The 22,784-nt window shown below is 31.9% G+C and overlaps 1 protein-coding gene across 5 annotated transcripts in view; it reads right to left on the bottom strand.

Moving 5' to 3' along the window:
• Window positions 1-395: 395 nt before the first annotated feature.
• AsnS (asparagine synthetase) overlaps window positions 396-22,784 on the bottom strand; it is a 50,416-nt gene continuing 28,027 nt past the window's right edge. For all 5 annotated transcript variants that reach the window (XM_075355138.1, XM_075355139.1, XM_075355140.1 and 2 more), the window contains 5 exons: window positions 14,635-14,812; window positions 10,458-10,665; window positions 5,071-5,244; window positions 2,991-3,134; window positions 396-573 (listed from right to left, as the gene is read on the bottom strand). In XM_075355138.1, coding sequence (XP_075211253.1) covers window positions 438-573; window positions 2,991-3,134; window positions 5,071-5,244; window positions 10,458-10,665; window positions 14,635-14,812 — 840 coding nt within the window. In that variant the 3' untranslated portion in view covers window positions 396-437. The remainder of the gene's footprint in view (window positions 574-2,990; window positions 3,135-5,070; window positions 5,245-10,457; window positions 10,666-14,634; window positions 14,813-22,784) is intronic.

The raw sequence follows: 22,784 nt of genomic DNA, 5'->3' as shown, positions 1-22,784 counted from the left end.
ACTTCTACAATACCTTCAGTACGAAGTTCATCAGCAATTTCACTTAAATTCAATTCCAGAAGGTCATGACAAAAAATTACTCCTCAGCTGATATTTAGGGTCTTGTGGCATGTACTTATGTACACAGTTGTACTTTGTACACAGTTAAATCTTTGTAAGTCACCTATCTCATTTTATTCCATTTAATCCTTCTTTCAACTTTAAGCCTTTTCTAATAAGCCATCATCAAAAATAGCTGCAAGGTTTTTTGTTATTTTTAGATTTTATATAATAATGAAGATGCTGCAGTATGAATACAATTTAGAACATCCTCAACACACTAAAACCTTTTTTCTATGATTGATATTTAATGTGAAATATAATTAAGGAATTTAATGACAAAATAAGTAAGGTAATTTTTTTTTTGAACTCGTTTATTTGATGACAAAAATATATAATTAGTTTCCATCATCCTTAGCAGCATAGTGCTTAATGAATCGTGCAGATGGATCAGAAACATTAGTCCATTTAGGCATCCAAAAATAAGGCACTAACCACTCTGCTTGTCCAGAATAAAATTTTTCAAACATTTTTCTAGAAAAAAAATAACAATGTTCTTTAATGTTATTCATGATAACTAACAACTAATATTCATGAGTAGATTCAACATACACATATTCTGATGCAGGTAAAAGAATATAAGGTCTGCAGCAATGAAATGCTGTTAACAACAATGGTATACAAAATTTTGTCTTGCAGCAAGTAAATGTGGTTTCTACATGTATTTTTTACCCTTGAATTCAAAAATTTTAACAGAATTTTTCTATCACCCTCAGTCTTCAAGTTACACCCTGTTCAGTGTTATACATTTTATAGAGATTATACAATTATGTTATGGTATTAGGAATTTATAACACATAAATGAATAAAAAAATTGTATTGATTAAGCATTTAAAAATGATTGGTTTGTTATGAAAGATCTGCAGTGACATAGAACACTACAACTGTCATAACTAATAGATGATGCAATTCTAAAATGAGTCAGAAAATGGCTTTCTTACAGACTTTCATCATCGTTTGTCAAAGTGATGTCACAAGCAACATCTGTTTTGATTATAATGTATGCCATAGCCAGTTTGTGTTCAGTGTTTACTCTGTTGACATCTGTACATCTTTTGTGTATATGTGCTGATATGTTCAGTGTAAATATTTCTCAGTTACAACGTATTCTAAATTTACATTTCCTCTTTTGAATTCAAAATGTGTAGTGATTATTTTTTGTACTATTTGTATATTGTGATTTTGCAAAATGCCTAGAAATTGTGTAACCCCCACAGCTTTTGCTAAATTTGTGGTGAGGTAATATTTAGATTTCAGAAATGTAGTTTTACTCCTCTCATCAAAAAAACAAGCTTAATTTTGGCTGCAAAGTCTGTGACCAAAACAAACATTGGGCCCCTCACATTTGTTGTGCTATTCGTGTCAGATTCCTTACAAGCTGGTCAAATAGTTCTCAGCACATGAACTTTGCTGTTCCAATGATTTGGCAGGAACCAGAAGACCATGCCACTGATTGTCACTTTTGTCTGATTAATATTGCAGGCATTATTACAAAACCAAAGCACAACGATTTGGTAGAGGATAATGATAGGACGTAAGGGTTGATCCAAACTATGAATCTTCGTGTTCGTCTGGTGAACCACATTAACTATCACAAGAGAACCTCAATGACCTTGTACGAGATCTGAATTTGTCAAAACAGGAATCAAAACCTTTAGCTCACAATTAAAAGGTTGGAGTCTCCTCCACTATGAAACAAAAGTCAATCACTTTTAACTTAATAAAATAGCTGTGATTGAAATCAGCTTTTATTTTAATAAAAATAAAAAGATTGATGCTTAATTCATACAGGAAGTTAAAATCTCTTGCATTTGGTTTATTATATCATTATTAATTTTGAAATAAAAACATAACAACTGAAACATTTAAACTGTTTACCTTTTAATACTTTGGTGCAGCATTTGTACTCCATCCGAGACAGTCTTCTTAATTACAATCTCTTTTGCTTCACTAGGCTTAGAGGCTAATACCTCGTATCCTTCAGCCAAGGCAGAAAAACTACCATAAGCTATACGAATCTAGGCACTACTCTTTTACATACCCCCGCAGAAGTGTTTTGGGGGTTCTTAAGAACTAACAACTGTTTGTACTTCTCTTCAAATAAGTTTACTAATGGGACAGAGCTGCCAGTCCCCAGCCTTAAAGAAGCTTACCTTTCAAGTCATCTTCAGGTAACTGGATAGATACACCTGCCTGATTTGTCTGACTTTTCTTGTTGGACAAGGTGGAACCACCATCCAAACTCGCTCTTCTTGACAACCTTTTCACTTTTACCCTGCATGGGGCTTTTTCCAAATCTCACTGATAATATCAGTCTAATGATAACATCTTCTCCAATCAAATCCCTAGGTTCAATGAATTAACCTATCTATTTGCTTGCTGACTTATGTACAAATTCAATATGCAAGCCCACAAATATATAAACACTCAAGCTATGGTTAATCGAAGACCCTCCTGTCACTTCTTAGCCGCCACTGGATAGATTACATAAGTGTAAACAATTGCACAACACTGATTAAGGCTCTCACTCTAAAAAGAGCATGAGCAGGACTAAGGTGAACTACTGCTTGTTAAAGGGAACTAACAATCAGTAGTTGTGCCTCTACTTTGCCACATGCCTTGTAGAATGCAATGCTTTACACGGAACTCTTTGAGGAAGGTGCATGTCGAAAAACTCACAAAGTACAAGACAAGACTTTGACAAGGAGAGACAACTAAAGTCTCTTTTAAAATACTGATAATTCCTATAAAAGTCACTTAGTCTTAGAAACCATAATTCTTTAAGCTAATTGTTGCATAAAATCCCAACATTTAAACATTAATCTATAGCAAAATTTTAACAATGAAATTAAAAAAATTGTGATTAAACATTTAACTTTTTTTTTAGTTACCTGTAGTAAACTGATTCTTTTGTTTTTGGCGTACAATGTGGGTAAAGTTTTGCAGCAGTATTTACTGCATCATTAGGAATTTTAGCATCAACAAACTCCTGTATTACTTGGAATAAAGACTTTTTGACACTTGTGACACCATCACTGAAAAAAAAAACCACAAGATAATAGTAATCAGGAAATAATTCATTACAGTTATTGAAGTCAATAAATATAATGTATTGTTTATTTATTAATTAATGTTTATTATTATTTTTTCATGTTTTATTTAATTTCATTTTTGGATGTCCTGCTCTCTACAGTTTCTGTCATCTATTTAAGTTGTCATTTTTTATCTTCCAGGAATTTGGTATGGTTTTTGGAATGTCCTTGGTTATAAAACTTAGACCTTCAATTGAAATGTATGTTTCCCATGTTAGACATAGTCTTTTTATGCCAAATTATCCTGCTGATTGCTCATTAGATAAGTAAAATATTTATACAAATTCTACACAGAACTATGAGGATAAGTACATGATAAATATTTTTTTTATTATTTCAACAGTGGTTGGTGACTAGTTGTGATTAAATTATGTAAAAGTGCTACAAAAAAACTTTGTGCCAAAAAAAATAATTCTGGAATTTTTTTTAATCAAGTAACCTGATGTTTTTCTTTTAACTCTACATTTTAACTATTCTGGCGTTTTTATGCTGTTACAGCAGAATTTTATTAAAAATTTTTATAAAGTTTTGCACTAAAATTCCTCACTATTAAGCAGAATTGAGTACTATGATTTTTTTTATAAATTTTTTTCTAAAATGATGACCTAACAGCTGTAGTAAAGTGCATTGATGGACTATTAAAAAAACACCCTCACTCATTTAACTTGGTATAACTTTATAAATATTAACTGTATTAGTTTAGTTAAAATAAAACTTTTAATGTAATATAAACTAATAAAAAAATATAAAATCCATGGAGACACTGTAGTGCAACAATCATCAGTCAGTGATGACTGTTTTGTCCCACAAAACAGTGCTTAACGTATTGTTATTAAGATTATTTCTGGCTTTGACAAAATTTTTCACAATTAATTTGACTGACAATTCCATTTTATTCTAATTTACTGGTTTTTTACTCAAATTTCATTGTAGGGCAGAATGTTTTGTTAAATTCAGTACAAAATGAGCAAGGTTTACACCATTCACAGATCTTCAAGTTATATTTATAAAAAAACACTTATTTCTTTATATATAGTTAAACAGGTAATTGAATACAATTAACATATAACTAACTATAGCAGTACTATATTTTGTATGTGTATGTGCGCGCACATTCGCATGTGTATGAATCAAGAACAATGCTGATGAAACTTAAGTTCATAAATTATTCAATACTGCTGATATTGAAAAACCACATATTAGTGGTCAAAATCTTCAGTTGAAATTTTTACAGTACTTGTGCACATAATAAAAACAGTAAATATTGTTTTTTTTAGCAAAACAACCAGAATATTGTAAAATAATCACAGATTGCTAGTGTATAGTTAATTTTAAGTACAATACAACTTCTTTCTCCTACAAATTCATACTTTTCAATAACCACAAGAGTTGCTAATCTTTATATTTTGTTTTAATGATCTTGTAAACAAAATAAAGAAAGGGAAATGCTTTATTCAGTCTTTCTAGCATGATGGTCATGTACTGACAATGAATGTGCTTACCTAAGTGAAAGCATATCAGGTTAACTAGTTCACACAAGGTATTTAGCAGCAGTTAGTTTATAATAACTGCCTTCTGTCTATATCTCTGGTAGGATTATCTTTTTTGTTAAATTTTATAATTATTTTTTTCACTGAAGTTTGATATCAAACCACTTTAAAAATTTTATAGACTTTGTCATTGCCCTCTTCACCTGAAAATACTAACAATTTTACTAGTATTTTTACAAAAGGTAAACAAAAAAAAAATAGTACATTTTCTTTTATTTATTTACAAAATTTCCAATTTCAGTCTTAAACTAGTAATTTAAAAATTTTATTTTATTTAAAATTACAAAAGGAATAAATTTATTTAAGGAATAAATAGCAGAAGCACTTACCTGAATGCTTCTTTATGACGCCACAAAATAGAATCTGGAATGAGGTTTGTTTTATCAAATGCTGAACGTAATAGGAATTTTTCAACGCCATTCTGCGGCTGTCTTAATTCAGCAGGTAAACTCAGATAGTATTGACTGAATTGCAGATCAAGGAAGGGTACCCTCAATTCCAAACTGTTAAAGCATGAAAGCATTTTTTTTTTAATATATATTAAGTACAGCCAACTAAATGAGCATAAAGATCTATATTTAAAGCAAATATGCAGTTATGTTAATGAACCTATCAGACATTACTTTATGATATTAATTCCTACCTCTTTTTACTTGCTTTAAAAAAGAAATGCTTCATTATCAATCACTGTATATAACCAAACAATACTTCATTGCACATCCTATGCATGAATAACCATCAGGTTGTATTTTTAAAATGGTATGCATCTACTTAATGTACATTTTCTTACAGTTTGTTAATTCAATATTCTACAAATATGTTTGTTATGAATGATCTCAACTGAAGACCATTAACACATTGTGGTAGATTTTAGAGCGAGGTTGGACTGTATTTTCATAGGTTATGAATTGAAACAATGCCTAGTTGCTTATTGAATTGTTATTTAATATCTTGTTGTCTTGACATTTCGAAAACATATACTTGAAGTTAATAAGACATATAATGTACAACTTGACATATAATTAAACTGAATAACATATGACTTAATAACATGTAACTATAAAACTAATATAAGCGTTCATCTGAACATGTCCATCCGGACTGAATGTGCAACACGACTGCTCTTTGCAGGATTCGGGCGCTGAAACAATCAGATCGCTACATCATAATGACCACTCTATGCGGTATTATGACGTAGGATATGGCGTGATCAGATCACCTGACCAAGCTTGCCATGGGGCCTCTAGCCCCTGCTAGGTAGCAGCACCCGACAGCACAAGTGGAACGGAACAAAGTTGAATTTTAATTTTTCTTTTATACTCTTTAATTGCTACTTTGTACTCATAAATTTCTTTCAAAACCTCACACTGTCAAACAAAAAATCTGATGTGGACATCACATCCTTGTACACCTATTAAATTAAATATACACTTTTTTTTTTAAATGAAAAGTACATAAAATTTTATTTCATTAATAACTTCTGATATTTTTTCGTACTTTTTTTTTATTGTTATTATTGAATTATTATTTATTTTAATTTTTTTTTTACAATTAGAGGTTAATAATTATTAATAAATCAATATATTTAAATTAGAAAAAGGAGATGAAATAGGATTTGAAGCAATATGCCTTCCCCTTGTAAGATCAAATATTTCATTAATTAAAATTTTATTTGGTTATAACTGGAACCAAAGAAAATAAGCACTGAGGGCTTATTACTGCTTTGATTTTGGGCTTTTTTGGACACTTCTGGTCAAGTCAACTGCATCAAAAGGGGAGGTGCACAACTAGATGTTACAATAGCCTAAACCCAAAATTTCAACATCCTACGGCTAATTTTTTTTAGTTATGCAAAATAAATACGTATAGACGTCACGCTGAAACTAGTCAAAATGTCAATGAAAATTTTGAATCTTCTTCTTGGTTAAGGCAGCGGTGGGAGGACGTGCATTAACGTGAAGGAGGATTGCGCCAGATGTTTTCCGCATCGTCGATTTTGGATCACAGATCTCAGTTTGATGAGTATTTAATTTAACAGTACACATCAGCTGTAATTGTTGATCCAGTTCCATGAAATCAACCAAAATGATGCCCTTTTGCCCAAAAATTGGTAGCCAACATTTTTTGACTCGAGAATGGAGACTGCTTAAACTTTTTCAGTTTTGGGCAACTTGAATGGAGCCACTGCATTGATTGTTGTTTTGATTCTGCACTCATCCACTTTGCTATTTTTATTGCTCTTTTTGTTGGTCGGTGTGCATTTTCGGTACCCACTTCCACACAATTTGTGATATCCAAGCTTTATCTGTGACAGTCATGTAGATAGAGGTGCATCCAAGATGTAGAAATTCATCAGCCAGAGTATTAATCATCTATCACCAATCACATCGCAGTTTTCGGTTCACTTGTTCAACAATTTCGTCGATCTGAAAACTGGGCCTGCCATTCCGCTCTTTGTCATGCACATCTGTGTGGCCATATTTAAAGTCTCGACACCATTGTCTAACCTTTCCTTCACTCATTACTGTAGGTCCATACACTAGGCACAGTGCATTTCCCGATGAATTTCAGCAGCTGAAGATCCTTTTGCACACAGAAATCAAATCACAGCATACACTTCACAACTGGTGGGAGAAATGATTGTCACGGATATTTCGATCTGTATTCACTGGCAGGCAAATGACTACTGAATCAAAAAACACAGTTACTGTTTTTACTGCAGGGCCATCTGGCCCAACATGTGTGAAACTGTGTTCAGGCCCGCTAATATTTAAATATAAGCCGACGGCCCTTACTTTATGAATATGCCTCTTAATTCATTATCCACTCTTATCTTCTTCGAAGATCATATTTATTATTTTGGTTTAGATTATGATTTAATGTTTTTAAAATATTAGGCTTTTTATATTTACGTATCACTGATAACTGAGCTTTAAAACTGTCTTTACCTTATAACTCCTCTCAAGGCAACTCATTTTTGAGCGATTTACTAGTAATATTAATGTTGAAATCTTTTGCTTCATCATTAGTTTTGCCAAATGTGAGGTTGTCATGATTTTTAAATTTGTACAACCAGCCATTGGAACCTTTGAAAGATTCTACAGCATTTTCTGGTGAAGAATTCCGCTTTTCAAAATCAGGCTGATAACCAGAGAATTTGAATTCCACTGCTGCTGAAACCACTGAAAACTGCTTTATCTAGATGACCATAAACCAATTCTCAAATTTTTTACAGTTATTGTTTTCCTGATGAAGCAACTTCAGACTTTTTTTTTTGTTGCTCCATATTGTTCCTGAGTACCAAATTAAAATTCTGGCAAACATCAACTTGCCTGTTCTCTCTTCTAATGCCCAAATAATACTAATTTTTTCTTTAACATGCAGAATTTTATGTTAGCTAGTTATAATCTTAAAAATAAAAAGTACTTTACAATTGAAAAACATAACATTTCAGGGTTTTTAGTGTGCAGTCAAATGGTATAACTGTTTTTTGTTTTTTTTTAAATTAGATTCTTATGCAAAATGAATAAATTTGTGAAATAATAAAGTGAGCTATTTACAGTCAGTGAATCAATTTGTAAAAAGACAAGATTGTACACTGACAGTTATTTAAATAACTGTGGAAAGCCACAATGTGTTTACTGCTTTCAATTCCTCTTTGATGAAAGCATCAAAATTAATGTGGTACTTGGAAACTAAACATCCAGATCATAAAAGCAAACCGTTGAAACTTTTCAAAAGAAAATTACATACTTTCAGAAATCAAGCTTCTATTTGTAAATCATGTCATACTGATAAAAGTACACTTGAAGCATCTTATCTTGTAGCATTAAGAGTAACTAAGTTGTCCAACCCTCATACAATTGCAGAAAACCTAATATTGCCTGTCACAGTTGATTTGGTCAGTGTGTTAACAGTTGTGCAAGAAGAAAAAAAATTCCACTTTCTAATGGTGCAGTATCAAGACAAATCGATGATATGGCTGCCAATGTTTGCAATCAGATAATTCAGCAAGTGAGTTCAAGTGAATCTTTTAGTATTCAATTTGATGAATTAATAAATGTGGCAAACATTTATCAGGTCTCATGTTTCATGGTATATGAATGCGATAGGGACAGATTAATCAAATAAAATATGTGGTTTTGTAAATCAATAACTGGTCATCCAACAGGACAATGTCTTTTTGATGTTTTTTATGAAAATATTAAAAACTATAACATAGATTGAACAAAATATACTGTAGTATGTAGTGATGCTGCAAAGGCAACAACAAGAAAAAACAATGGATTTCTGAAAAAATTAAAAGATCATCTTATACCAAAGACAGAATGAATGCATTGCTTCCTTCACAGACATGCTCTTGCTGCAAAAAAAAAAACTGGAAAATCTCAAACAAATTCTTTGAAAATGTGAAAAATGTTAATTTTATTAAAAACTGACTATTACAGAATAGACTGTTTGCTAAACTATGCGATGAAATGGGCGAAAAGAACAAAAATCTCTACTTTTCCATACAGAAGTTAGATGGTTATCACGGTAGAAAGTTTTAAAGCAGTTATTGGAACTGCAAGATGAATTAATAATATTTTTCCAGGATAAAAAAATGCCAATCTCAATGTTTTTACAGAATAATGAGAGCATGTTGCTACTGGCTTACTTAGCTGATGTATTTTTAATATGATTTGAATGACAAAGTTCATACTTTCATTAAGAAGCTTGATATCTGGATTATTCACCTTCAAAGCAAAAACGTTGATATGTTTCCATTCAGTTCCGATTAAATTGAGAAAAATTTGCATGAAGAAGACACTATAATCACCACAGTTTGGATAGCAAGAAGATGCATTTGCATCTTGGATAGCATTGAAAATACTAATCTCTTTCATAACATCTTATCTCCATGAAAATGGTTTTTTGTCAATGGTTACACTAAACACTAAATATAAGAATCATCGTTTATCATTTGAAAGCAATTTGCTTTCGTGTGTTTCTGACATAGATCCATGCATGGAGAAACTTTTAAATGAAAAACAAATGCATCCATTTCATTAATTTATTTTCTTTAAATGTGTACTTGTAAATATAAGTAAAATATTTATCATAAATAATTTATTTTATCATAAAATGATTTCATTATTTTTTGTATGTACAGTTGTAGACCAATCTTGTAGCCTCCTTTCATATCACTGCGACCCCCAGGTTGAGGAACGCTGACCTATACAAAGCAATGGGAGGTGTTCTGTGCTTTTGAACAGTAGATATTGTTACTGTTCACAGATCTCAGTTTGGAAGGTAATTTATTTTCAGAGACATTTTTGAATATATGAAAAGAAAATTTATTCTTTATTCCTAAAGAATAAAGAATATTATACCTCCTAATTGAGGTATGATTATTTCTAATAATTTGTAAATTTGATATTGGACAACAGTAATGTAAAATAGAATAAATTTGCTATTGGATTTCAATTAAAGTACTTCTGACTGGTAGCAGCATTAGCTTTAGGAATTGTTTGTTCATATAAAGTGCTTTGATGTACTAACAGATTTAAGAGACTTGCTGCGCATTATATAACTGCATGGGCTTACAGTCTATTGTGAAGCAATATAATCCAGAATGAGAAAATGACAATAATGTAATTTCTCTAATTTTCACTGATGATATTAAAACTTTGAATAATAAAATGATAAAAATTAATAATAAAGATATACTTCCAACCTATGAGCAGAAGTGGTTCTATCAGCTCTTAGTCCATCATACATGTAAATATCATTTAATAATCTGTGACTTTCTTTATCTCCAGCTGCTGCATTTGGTGCATCCCTAAAGTATATATAACCTTGTGCCAATTCATCAGCTCCTTCTCCACTAAGTATTACAGTAGAATCAGTGTTCTGTTGAATATATTTGGCAATAAGGTACATTCCTGTAACATACAATTAATTTTAAACTATTTGTTTGTGGGCTCTCTGGAGGAAAGCAGAAAGAGGAGAAATGAGTAATAACATTTTTAATACACTTGAATGTCTGAAAATCATAAAATTTTGATGCCAATGATTTAATGCACCTCTCCACTCTAAACATAAACCCTGATTTTGAAAGAAAGCTGTGATACACACCATTTATTCATTTTTAAAAAATTTTTTAAAAATAGCTAAATTTCCCACATTAAATGGAGTCAATGTATGCAATGCATTGTGTACATAGAAGTTAATTTGTTATTTTGTATTTTCTATTCTGGTTTTGCTTATAGTTTGGCATTTATAAATCATTTGTAAAACAAGAATAAAATAGTAGAATTCCTTTAATTTAGAGAAATGATGTATTTTATACAGTCAGTTCCTGTGGCGAACAAATTGAAAGATTGCTTGTGCTAATAGCATCTGGATATGCAACAGTATATTTGGCTCACTGAAGGAAATGGGAAACCATCTCATTCCTCATCTTCCCTAGCAATCATGATTTAGGATGCCTTTTATTTTTTAGGAATGACTATACTGCTTACATGAGTGACTATATCATGCATCATATCATCTATAACCAATATTAGACTAAGGCACCCAGCCAGTATAGATACTGCTACCAATTTTTTTGTTATCTATATGTAGTTATCAACTAATTTTAATGACAAACTATGGTTGTATTTAGACTAATTTTCTCTCCCTACATTTACATAAGGTACTTGAATATTAGGTATTCAATGATTAGAATCAAAAGAGGTCACCTTCATAACACTAATGCATTTGCTTCTATTTCTCCACATCTGCAGGCAAAAAAGATCCTTTCTGTCTGTCACATAAGTAAATTTACTGTTTAAATTATTTGACATCCCAGTGATAGTTTTATTAAATAAATAGGTCTACAACTGATGTAAATGATGCTAGAAGTTTAAACATATCAAAAGAAATAAAAAAATTGACTGAAAGATATATGTTACAGTATAGAATCTAAAGCCAAAACAGTAAAATTTTAATCAGTCAGTTTTTAATATAAAAATATGATTTGAACAGTTAACAAACAGAAAACTAAAATAACAATCTTTCTACAAGGTGTGATTTAAAAACAATGATTTTAATTTTTATCAAAAAGAATTTTGTTATACTTTTCTGTAGTCATTTTATTAACATTGCCTCACTTAAATGAGATAAAACTGCTAAGTAATACTGTTTGTTGAAGTAAGAATTCGTGCTTGGATGATACTATTGCAATAGAAAAAAAAATGAAATTGAAATAAGAACCTTAACATTGAATCAAACTTGGCTTCTATTAGGATGATTGGTCCTTCATTTCAATATCAAATCATACACCCATATTTTGTCAACTGTTACAATACATTAGAAACTCTGAAACATCAAAATTCTCAGCAAACAATTGTTCTGTGATGTTGCTTTTATCAAAAATTCAACAGTTTTGGAACACATTTTGCTGCTACTAATTTCATACCTAAAATGTCAATTTAAAATTGTTTTACACGAACCATAAGGGATACTCGCCTCTTCAAAAACTTCTCTAATGCTATCACAATGTCCTATATTTTAATGATATATTTCATCAGTTGTTGATGTGTTAGGACATCCAACACTTGTGTCATTTTCACTGTCTTCTTGAAAACATCTGTACCATATGTAAACACTTGATGTCTACATAATATTCTTGCCAAAAGCCTTTTCTATCACCTTCACCACTTTATTGCACTTTTAATGCAAAACAGTGCAAATCCTTTGTTTCATCATTTTCAAACAAAATCAATCACCTCTCATAATAAAATATGTCCTAATTACCCAACTGCAAAATATGAACTATGGTCTAATATGACTTGCTGAAAATATTGATATATTTTCAGATGGCAGATATTGTTGCTATTGCATGGAGAAATCTTATTAATGAAATTATTCAGTTTATTGATAATATACTTAAAATGAAATATTTAAATTTCTACACATCTCTTAAAATAATTTATTTATTTTACATGATGATTTTTATATTAAGTACAATACTAATTAATTTACCAATTGTGTTCTCATATGGTCAAAGATAACTGACAGGCATAACAAAAGTGTTATATAGATTACATTTTTTTTTTTATATTTAAAACAATAAACGATTTTTCCTTTTACTGAAGATGATTTTTTTTAAATGAGCGAAACATGTTTAAAAAAATGAAATAGATAAACAGTGAAATGTTTTTTTTAATAATTTATCAGCATTGACCTATTCTTTAATAATGATCAGTTTAATTTAGGATTGCTTAAGCAATACTTTTGAACATTGTTTTGTTAAAATTCAATCTTAACAAATATAACTTGGGAGGAGGGTGGCTGAAATGTAATTTATATTGGAAAATAACAGAACAAAATGTCACATAGTGACAGATGCTGCCATCTTGTAGTTTAATTCTTCTACTAACATTCCAAAACTTGTTGACCCACATCTTCTCATTTTCTGATAGTTGTCATTGTTATGGAGTCAACACCTGCTGTCAGTGCTTCTAAAAAAAAGTGCAATGGTCAATCAGTTTCTGTAACTGATAAGAAGCACCAATAGGAGGTGGATGAAGTGATGCAAATGACTGTTGCAAAAACAACGCATTGGCAACCACACAGGCACATCAAAAGAATGAGTAGGACATATTACTGCAAGAATGGTTTACAGTACAGTGTGTTTCCAGTGGGTGTCAAGCAAACTCATAGAAAAGAACAAACAATAAAAGGAATAGCTTCTGAAATGTTATCATGACGAAGGAGATAACTTCTTTTTAAAAATTGTGACAGGAAACAATACTTGGGTGCTCATTATAACCCAGAAGAAAAACAAGAGCATGGAATACCACCACTGTAGTTAGCCACAAATATTTCAAAATAAAAATATCTCTGCAAAATAAAAATACTCTCTTGACAGTATTCTAGGATTTAAAACAACTGTAGATGACTGACTTCTTGGAAGCTGGGTTGACTAAATTCTGTGTGGTACATTGATATTAAAACAGCTGAGTGTTATGTTGGACAATCCATGGAGACAATAATTCGCAACACAATAATTCTCAGCCATACATATCACATGCAACCCCTGAGGCTCTTGAGTAGTTGAAATTAAACCTACTTTACACTTACCAAATTTGGCGCCCTGCAATTTTGCAGTATGCAAAAACTACAATTAATGAGTGATATTAAGGGTATTTCTTTCATGATGGGTGATGAACTGAAGATTGCAGTGAGGTGATGGATCAAAGAAAGACAGCCAGCATTCTTCACTGAGGGAATGAATAAACTGTTTCACCATTGAAAGAAATGTGTAGCTGTAAATAAATGATGACTACATAGAAAAATAAGTTTTGGTAGCAAGCAAAATGTATCTTTATGTCATATCTGTTCTATTTGATTATCTCTTTTCATTTGTGATTGCATTACTATTTAGTCACTTATAAATGTGCAAGTTTATTTTAAATAAAATAAAGCAGAATAAATATAACTGTATCATTCTTTCAGACACAATTTAATTGTTATTTTCTGATATTATTTAATTAATTACAAGAGAAAATAAATTCTTTTTAATTAGTTCTTTTTGAATTGCATCAATTACTAGTTATTAGTGATTATGTTGGCATCAAATCATAAATTTTCTTAACCATAGCCAAGAACTGAACTAAAGATCCTGGTGTACAGGCAAGCATGCTATTACTTCTGGCAAAGAAGCAACCAGATATCAGTTTTGTTTGTTTGTAAATATTATTTAAACTAATTAACAAGACAATTAGCACAGCCGCAACTTAAAAATGATAAAATGTAATTTAAATATAACAAAATAGATTTTAAAAAGAGATGTAATAAATTCAACTGTTCTTTTTTTTTAATTAGAAATATATGTGAAAGTGAAGTAATTTACATTTAAAAATTACCTATGGAAGCTCTTATTGTAGTAATATCTGCAGTTTCCAAGTGATAGATGACGTTATCTAAAACTTCTGCAATATCAGCAGGTGTGAAATTAATCTCATGATGCTCTGTACCAATATGTTTTGCAACTTGACGAGCAGCTAATATATCTGGACTTTCTCCCATTCCAATAGCAAATGACTGTAAAAAAAATTAAAATGACTTTCTCCCATTCCAATAGCAAATGACTGTAAAAAAATTAAAGTTTATTAACTTCAAAGGTTTATTAACTTCAAAGCCAATAAATTCCAACAGTGTACACTGTTGGAACATACACAGTTCCTACAAATATGTGCATTTACTCAATAAATATAAAATACAGTTAGCATTTTTTTTACTTAGTATTTTATAGAAACTGGTTTATTAAATGGAATTTTGGTTGTTGGCATTTTATCCTTAATTTATATACTTCCATTTTTTCACAATTCTGTCCTCTAAGATGTTCATTATGTTGAAAAATCAAGTTATGTGGGATCCAGTTTGCTGACAAGGCTATATTTTTACACAACAATGTTGTTTATTGGCTAGCTATATAAAATAAAATCCATAAAGTACTGTCTGACAATGAGCACAATGTACTGCTAACATGATTCTTTACTACTTTTGAGTGGTTCTGTGGTCATTTAATCTCCATAACAAATAACAGCTGTAAAATAAATAATGAAAGAAATAAAATTATTTATGGCTATTAATTCTTAATTTACAATTAAGGAACATTCAGTTTTTGTACTTAGAGATTCTGTTTATAAAAATAAGGTAATTTTTAATAAAACATCCAATTTTATTTATCTTTAAATTAAAGAATTAATAAATTATAATTTTTATTAAAGTGAGAGGTTAATCTGACAAAATTTAGAATCAACTACAAATAGTGTAAACATGCGATAAAAAAATTCCAAGATCAGGCCCTTAAGGAAAGATAAATTAAAATTTTGTTACCATCTCCTTCAAAGTAGTCCCCTTATGTAGTGATACCAATTCCAGCAATGGAATGTTCCAAGGAAGTCATAACCTACTCATTGCCAGTGACACAACAGTTGTATTGGCCTTATGTTTCCTCGGTGGCCAGTGCCACAACCCTTACATCCACTACCTGCACAACTATAAACTATCCCCACCAATCAAATTCTCACTCTTTTGCTCTGAAACTTACATTATTATTCACTGTCTATCCTTCAAGATCGAGCGACCTTGAGTATAACTATTCATTTATTTTATTTTTGTGCCTTTTTTTTTTAGATAGTGTTTTTTTCAAAATTATTTTTCCTATTTTAATTTTTCTGTCAATTTACTTAATTTAATTGTGTTAATTTTCAAGAAAGAAGGAACAATATATACATAAATACGAGGGATGTTCAATAATTAACAAAACAAACTGATGTAAGGAAAAAACGGTTCATTCAATGACAATGACATTTTTTGAGGGTCAAGTTGGCAACCTGGAACAGTTTAATTCAGGCAGAACAAGTATAACTAATCTCCATCGCTCTGGAAGACCAGTTGAAGTTTTGACTACCATGCTGCAAAATCACATAAATGATCCTATTCATGAAAACAAGTGAGTCAAAATCTCCCAAACTGCTAGTTTGTGTAATATTAGTGTTGGAACTGTGCATTCAATCATTCATGACGTGCTGAATTATTACAAAATATGTTCAAAATGGGTTCCAAGACAGTTGACTCAAGCCCATAAATCCAAACGGCAAAGTCTTGAATCGGAACATCCAGATTCACCCACCAAAAAAATTCAAAATTCATGCATCAGCTGTTAAAGTGATGTTGATGGTCTTGTGGGACTCGCAAGGCCCTATTTTTAGTGACTACTTAGAAGAACAATGAGTACTATTCTAATATGCTCCAATAGAAAGTGAGACTCGCAATATGATGAAAACATCAAAGTGCTTTCTCAAAAGGTGTGATTCTCTTGCAAGACAATGCACGCCCCCACATCACTCAGAGAACAAGAAAAACACTCAAGAAGTTGGGTTGGAATGTGTTGGCACATCCTCCTTACAGCCCAGACCTCATCCCATCCGATTTCTTTTCGTTTTACATGGTAAGATGTTTGACGACAATGAAGCAGTCAAAAAACCATACTCAAATGCTTCAAACAGCAAGGTAAAGTTCTACGCTGCAGGAATCAGAAAGCTCACACAATGGTAGTACAAGAGTCTAAATGTTGCTGGAGACTATATTGAAAAGTAGTGTAAGTTCATTGTCATTGAATAAATAGTTTTTTCTCTACATCAATTTGTCTCATTAATTACACTGGTCAACATGATTTTTCTCTCACGAGTACCAATACGTGTACTTAATGCAGTTTTTTATTCTGTTTTCAAATATTTATTTGGAATTTCTCCATCACCCTCAGTTTTTTGTTATTTTAATTTTTTCAAATATTTTAAAACATATTTTTTTAAAAATTTGTCCATTACCAAGTAAAAGCTCCTACAGCATTGTATGTATGATGGAACCAAATGAGCTAACTGAAAGGGTAGCGTTGCTACTGTTGTGCCGCTTCAGACCTATACAGACATATAAACGTGATCTAGAATAGCACACATTCATCAGAACAATGCCAGTTGTGAGATAGTAGTGAACCAGTAAACACCTCGTTGTGAGTGTTTTGTGTGTCTGAGTTATTGTGTATTACATATTTACAACTTTATTTTTTTAAATAGTTGTTTGTTACAAAATGCCTAGAAATCATCTTAACAATTCATCCAATTTAAATTATCAGTTTAAATCTTCCTAACAATTTTTGTTATGTATGTGGTGAAGTGACACCACATAGGCACCACAAGGCAAAACCTTACTCCATTAGTAAAAAAGTGTTATGAACTTTATTTTAGGTGTAAAGTCGGGGTAAACAAGGGCCTGAGCCCCACATATCTGTTGTTTATCATGTTCTACGCTTCTCACTGAATGGAAAAATAGCACATGCCACATTCCATTTGCTATTTCTATGATTTGGAGGGAACCCAAAGATCATTCTTCTGACTGTTACTTCTGCTTAACAAACATCAACGGGATTATGTCAAAATCAAAACATATAGTGGTGTACCCTAACTTGCAATCTGCAAAGAGACCAGTTCCACACTGCAAAGAATTGTCCATACCAAAGCCTCCAGAACATGTGACATTAGATGATCAAGAGAGCTAAGAGTCTGATGGAAGTAAGGAAGAAAAATAAACAGATGATATTCAACTTTTGAACAAACCGGTTCATCAGAGCCTCATTTACTGGCCCAAGGAAAAAACTAACTTAAAGTAAGTAAATCTTAACTTATCAAATCTTAAAGTTATCAAAACACAATCTGAAATGTATGCTTCCCAATTAAAAGGATGATTTTTTCAAAAGAATACAAAGTATGTACTTATCATAAAGACTAATCATTCTGAATTTAAACACTATTTTTCTGAAGAAAACAGTTAGTGTTTTGTAATGACATTTCAAAATCTAACCTAAACCATCAAAATGATATCAAAACCTAAACCGACAACGATTGTTAACGTCTATATGCCTACAAGCGCCCATGATGATGATGAGGTAGAGTGTGTATACGAAGAGATTGATGAAGCAATTAAACACGTAAAAGGAGATGAAAATTTAATAATAGTTGGAGATTGGAATGCAAGCATTGGAAAAGGCAAAGAAGGAAATATAGTGGGTGAATACGGGCTGGGCAAAAGGAATGAAAGAGGGGACCGACTTATAGAGTTTTGTACGAAGTATAATTTAGTAATTGCCAACACCCAATTTAAAAATCATAATAGAAGAATATACACTTGGAAAAAGCCAGGCGATACTGCAAGGTATCAGATAGATTATATCATGGTTAAGCAAAGATTTAGAAATCAGCTCGTTGACTGCAAAACTTACCCTGGAGCAGACATTGATAGCGATCATAATTTGGTGATAATGAAATGTAGATTGGGGTTTAAAAACCTGAAGAAAAGGTGTCAGATGAATCGGTGGAATTTAGAGAAGCTTGAGGAAGAGGAGGTAAAGAAGATTTTTGAGGAGGACATCGCAAGAGGTCTGAGTAAAAAAAGATAAGGTAGAAAATGTAGAAGAAGAATGGGAGAATGTTAAAAAGGAATTTCTTAAATCAGCAGAAGCAAACTTAGGCGGAATAAAGAGAACTGGTAGAAAACCTTGGGTTTCAGAAGATATATTGCAGCTGATGGATGAACGTAGAAAATATAAGAATGCTAGTGATGAAGAAAGTAAAAGGAACTATCGGCAATTAAGAAATGCTATAAACAGGAAGTGCAAACTGGTGAAAGAAGAGTGGATTAAAGAAAAGTGTTCAGAAGTGGAAAGAGAAATGAACATTGGTAAAATAGACGGAACATACAGGAAAGTTAAGGAAAATTTTGGGGTACATAACTTAAAATCTAATAATGGGTTAAACAAAGATGGTACACCAATATATACTACGAAAGGTAAAGTCGATAGATGGGTGGAATATATTGAAGAGGTATACGGAGGAAATGAATTAGAAAATGGTGTTATAGAGGAAGAAGAGGAAGTTGAGGAGGATGAAATAGGAGAAACAATACTGAGATCTGAATTTAAGAGAGCATTAAAAGATTTAAATGGCAGAAAGGCTCCTGGTATAGACGGAATACCTGTAGAATTACTGCGCAGTGCAGGTGAGGAAGCGATTGATAGATTATACAAACTGGTGTGTAATATTTATGAAAAAGGGGAATTTCCGTCAGACTTCAAAAAAAGTGTTATAGTAATGATACCAAAGAAAGCAGGGGCAGATAAATGTGAAGAATACAGTACAATTAGTTTAACTAGTCATGCATCAAAAATCTTAATTAGAATTCTATACAGAAGAATTGAGAGGAGAGTGGAAGAAGTGTTAGGAGAAGACCAATTTGGTTTCAGGAAAAGTATAGGGACAAGGGAAGCAATTTTAGGCCTCAGATTAATAGTAGAAGGAAGATTAAAGAAAAACAAACCAACATACTTGGCGTTTATAGACCTAGAAAAGGCTTTCGATAGCGTAGACTGGAATAAAATGTTCAGCATTTTAAAAAAATTAGGGTTCAAATACACAGATAGAAGAACAACTGCTAACATGTACAGGAACCAAGCAGCAACAGTAACAATTGAAGAATATAAGAAAGAAGCCGTAATAAGAAAGAGAGTCCGACAAGGATGTTTCCTATCTCCGTTACTTTTTAATCTTTACATGGAACTAGCAGTTAATGATGTTAAAGAACAATTTAGATTCGGAGTAACAGTACAAGGTGAAAAGATAAAGATGCTACGATTTGCTGATGATATAGTAATTCTAGCCGAGAGTAAAAAGGATTTAGAAGAAACAATGAACGGCATAGATTGAAGTCCTACGCAAGAAATATCGCATGAAAATAAACAAGAACAAAACAAAAGTAATGAATTGTAGTAGAAATAACAAAGATGGACCACTGAATGAAAATAGGAGGAGAAAAGATTATGGAGGTAGAAGAATTTTGTTATTTGGGAAGTAGAATTACTAAAGATGGACGAAGCAGGAGCGATATAAAATGCCAAATAGCACAAGCTAAACGAGCCTTCAGTAAGAAATATAATTTGTTTACATCAAAAATTAATTTAACTGTCAGGAAAAAATTTTTGAAAGTGTATGTTTGGAGTGTCGCTTTATATGGAAGTGAAACTTGGACAATCGGAGTATCTGAGAAGAAATATTAGAAGCTTTTGAAATGTAGTGCTATAGGAGAATGTTAAAAATCAGATGGGTGGATAAAGTGACAAATGAAGAGGTATTGCGGCAAATAGATGAAGAAAGAAGCATTTGGAAAAATATAGTTAAAAGAAGAGACAGACTTATAGGCCACATACTAAGGCATCCTGGAATAGTAGCTTTGATATTGGAAGGACAGGTAGAAGGAAAAAATTGTGTAGGCAGGCCACGTTTGGAATATGTAAAACAAATTGTTAGGGATGTAGGATGTAGAGGGTATACTGAAATGAAACGACTAGCACTAGATAGGGAATCTTGAAGAGCTGCATCAAACCAGTCAAATGACTGAAGACAAAAAAAAAAAAATGACATTTCTTCTCTTAACAGAACACTTTGTAATGAACATAACCTAACAGAATGGCGCTTGTTCATTGATTGCTCTAAAGTTAGTTTAAACGCTGTGCCTCTGCATAATGGCTATAAATTTCCATCAGTACCTGTGGCGCACTCTGCTAGTATGAAAGAACATATGAAAACTTTAAATTTATATTGGAACAGCTTCAATTTGTAGTGTATGAATGGAATATTTGTGGTGATTTGATGATAATTGCACTTATTCTTGGTCTTCAGCTTGGTTACACAAAGTACTGTTGTTTTTTGTGTGAATGGGATAGTAGGGACAGAAAAAACCATTTCATTAGAAAAGAATGGCCCAAACGCGAATCACTCATTCCTGAACAGAAAAATGTGAAACATGACTCATTGTGTAACCCTAAAAATGAGTATCTAAAGGATGTCCAAAATTGAGGTATCATTTTAATAAAAAAAATACTTATTTTTCAGATATTAAAAATATTTTTATTTCAGTTTATTACAACTAGGTTCCGGTTAAAAATGAAAAATTATGTCGGTCAAGTGACCCCCCCTACTGGCTCGGCAGGCTCACAATCTTTTACCAAAATTATCAATCACGTTTTTCAATAAACTGTTGTCAACGGTTGATATCTGCTCGATAATGTTGGTTTTAAGCTCTTGAACTGTTGTGGGATTATTGCTGTACACTTTCGATTTCAAAAAACCCCACAAAAAAATCTAAAGGTGTCAAATCGCACGATCTTGGCCAATTTACTACTCCTCTACGAAAAATAATGCGATTTTCGAACTTTTCTTTCAAAAGATCCATTGTTTCTCTTGCTGTGTGACAAGTGGCAACATTCTGTTGAAACCACATATTCTCTACGTCTAAATCATCAATTTTCCGCCACAAAAAGCTTCAGATCATCTGTAGCGATTTCCATTGACCGTAACCGCATTTCCATTTTCGTTTTCAAAAAAATGTTGTCCGATGATTCCTCTGGACCACAAACCACACCAAACCCGTTACTTGATAACTCTTGGATTCTCTTCACCCCAAATGCGGCAATTCTGCTTGTTGACGTAGCCATTGAGCTGGAAATGGGCTTCGTCGGTGAAGATTATTTTGTTAAGAAAATTCTCATTTTCTTCTTGTTTTTCGATAGCCCAAGAAACGAATTGCCGATGTAATGCGTGGTCAGCTGGTTTTAATTCTTGGGTCAGCTGGATCTTATAAGCCTTTAAATGGAGGTCACGATGCAAAATATTGAATAATGTGGATCGTTTGATGTTTAATTGCTGCGAACGATGACAAATGGATGTTTTTGGATCTTCTTCAACACTTCTGCTCACAGCTGCTATATTCTCGGTTGAACGACCACTACGTTGATAAATTCTGTTTCTGTTATCATGAACGGATCCAGTTTCTTCAAATTTCTCAACCATCAGCTTGACGGCACGATTTGTTGGAGCATTTTCTCTACCGAATTTTGTTCTAAATTTCCTAATTACAAATTAAAAACTTTTGCCATTTTCAAAAAAATGTTTTAATAATAAAAACACATTGTTTCTTCGTGTAACGTTCCATATTAATTAACCGAAATGTATTTGGAATCTGAAAATAAAAATTTTGAATAAAAATTACAAGTAGAAAAAAATGGCAGCAAAATTAAAATGATACCTCAATTTTGGACACCCTTTACCTTCGTTACATATCATGGACAATATTTCTGGTTTCATGTACTTAAAACAGAAGTTTCCTAAAGTTAATGATGCAAAAATTAAAGAAGGAATATTTGTGGGTCCACAAAAATAGTCATTAATGCATGATGAAAAGTTTGAGGAACTGTTGAATCCAATGGAGAAAGCAGCTTGGCAAGCATTCAAAAACGCTACTTAGAGGTTTTTGGGAAATCAAAGGGTGAAAATTACTATGATATTGTCAATAATCTTATAACATCTTATAAAAATTTGGGTTGTAGCATGTCCTTAAAAGTACACTTCCTGCACTCGCAATTAGATTTCTTCCTGGAAAATGGCGCACTGAGCAATGA

Source organism: Lycorma delicatula, chromosome 2 (genome assembly GCF_047948215.1).
Source record: "Lycorma delicatula isolate Av1 chromosome 2, ASM4794821v1, whole genome shotgun sequence".
NCBI lineage: Eukaryota > Metazoa > Arthropoda > Insecta > Hemiptera > Fulgoridae > Lycorma > Lycorma delicatula.
The sequence above is the reverse complement of the archived record's forward strand: the minus strand, read 5'-3'. Positions and strand labels throughout refer to the sequence as shown.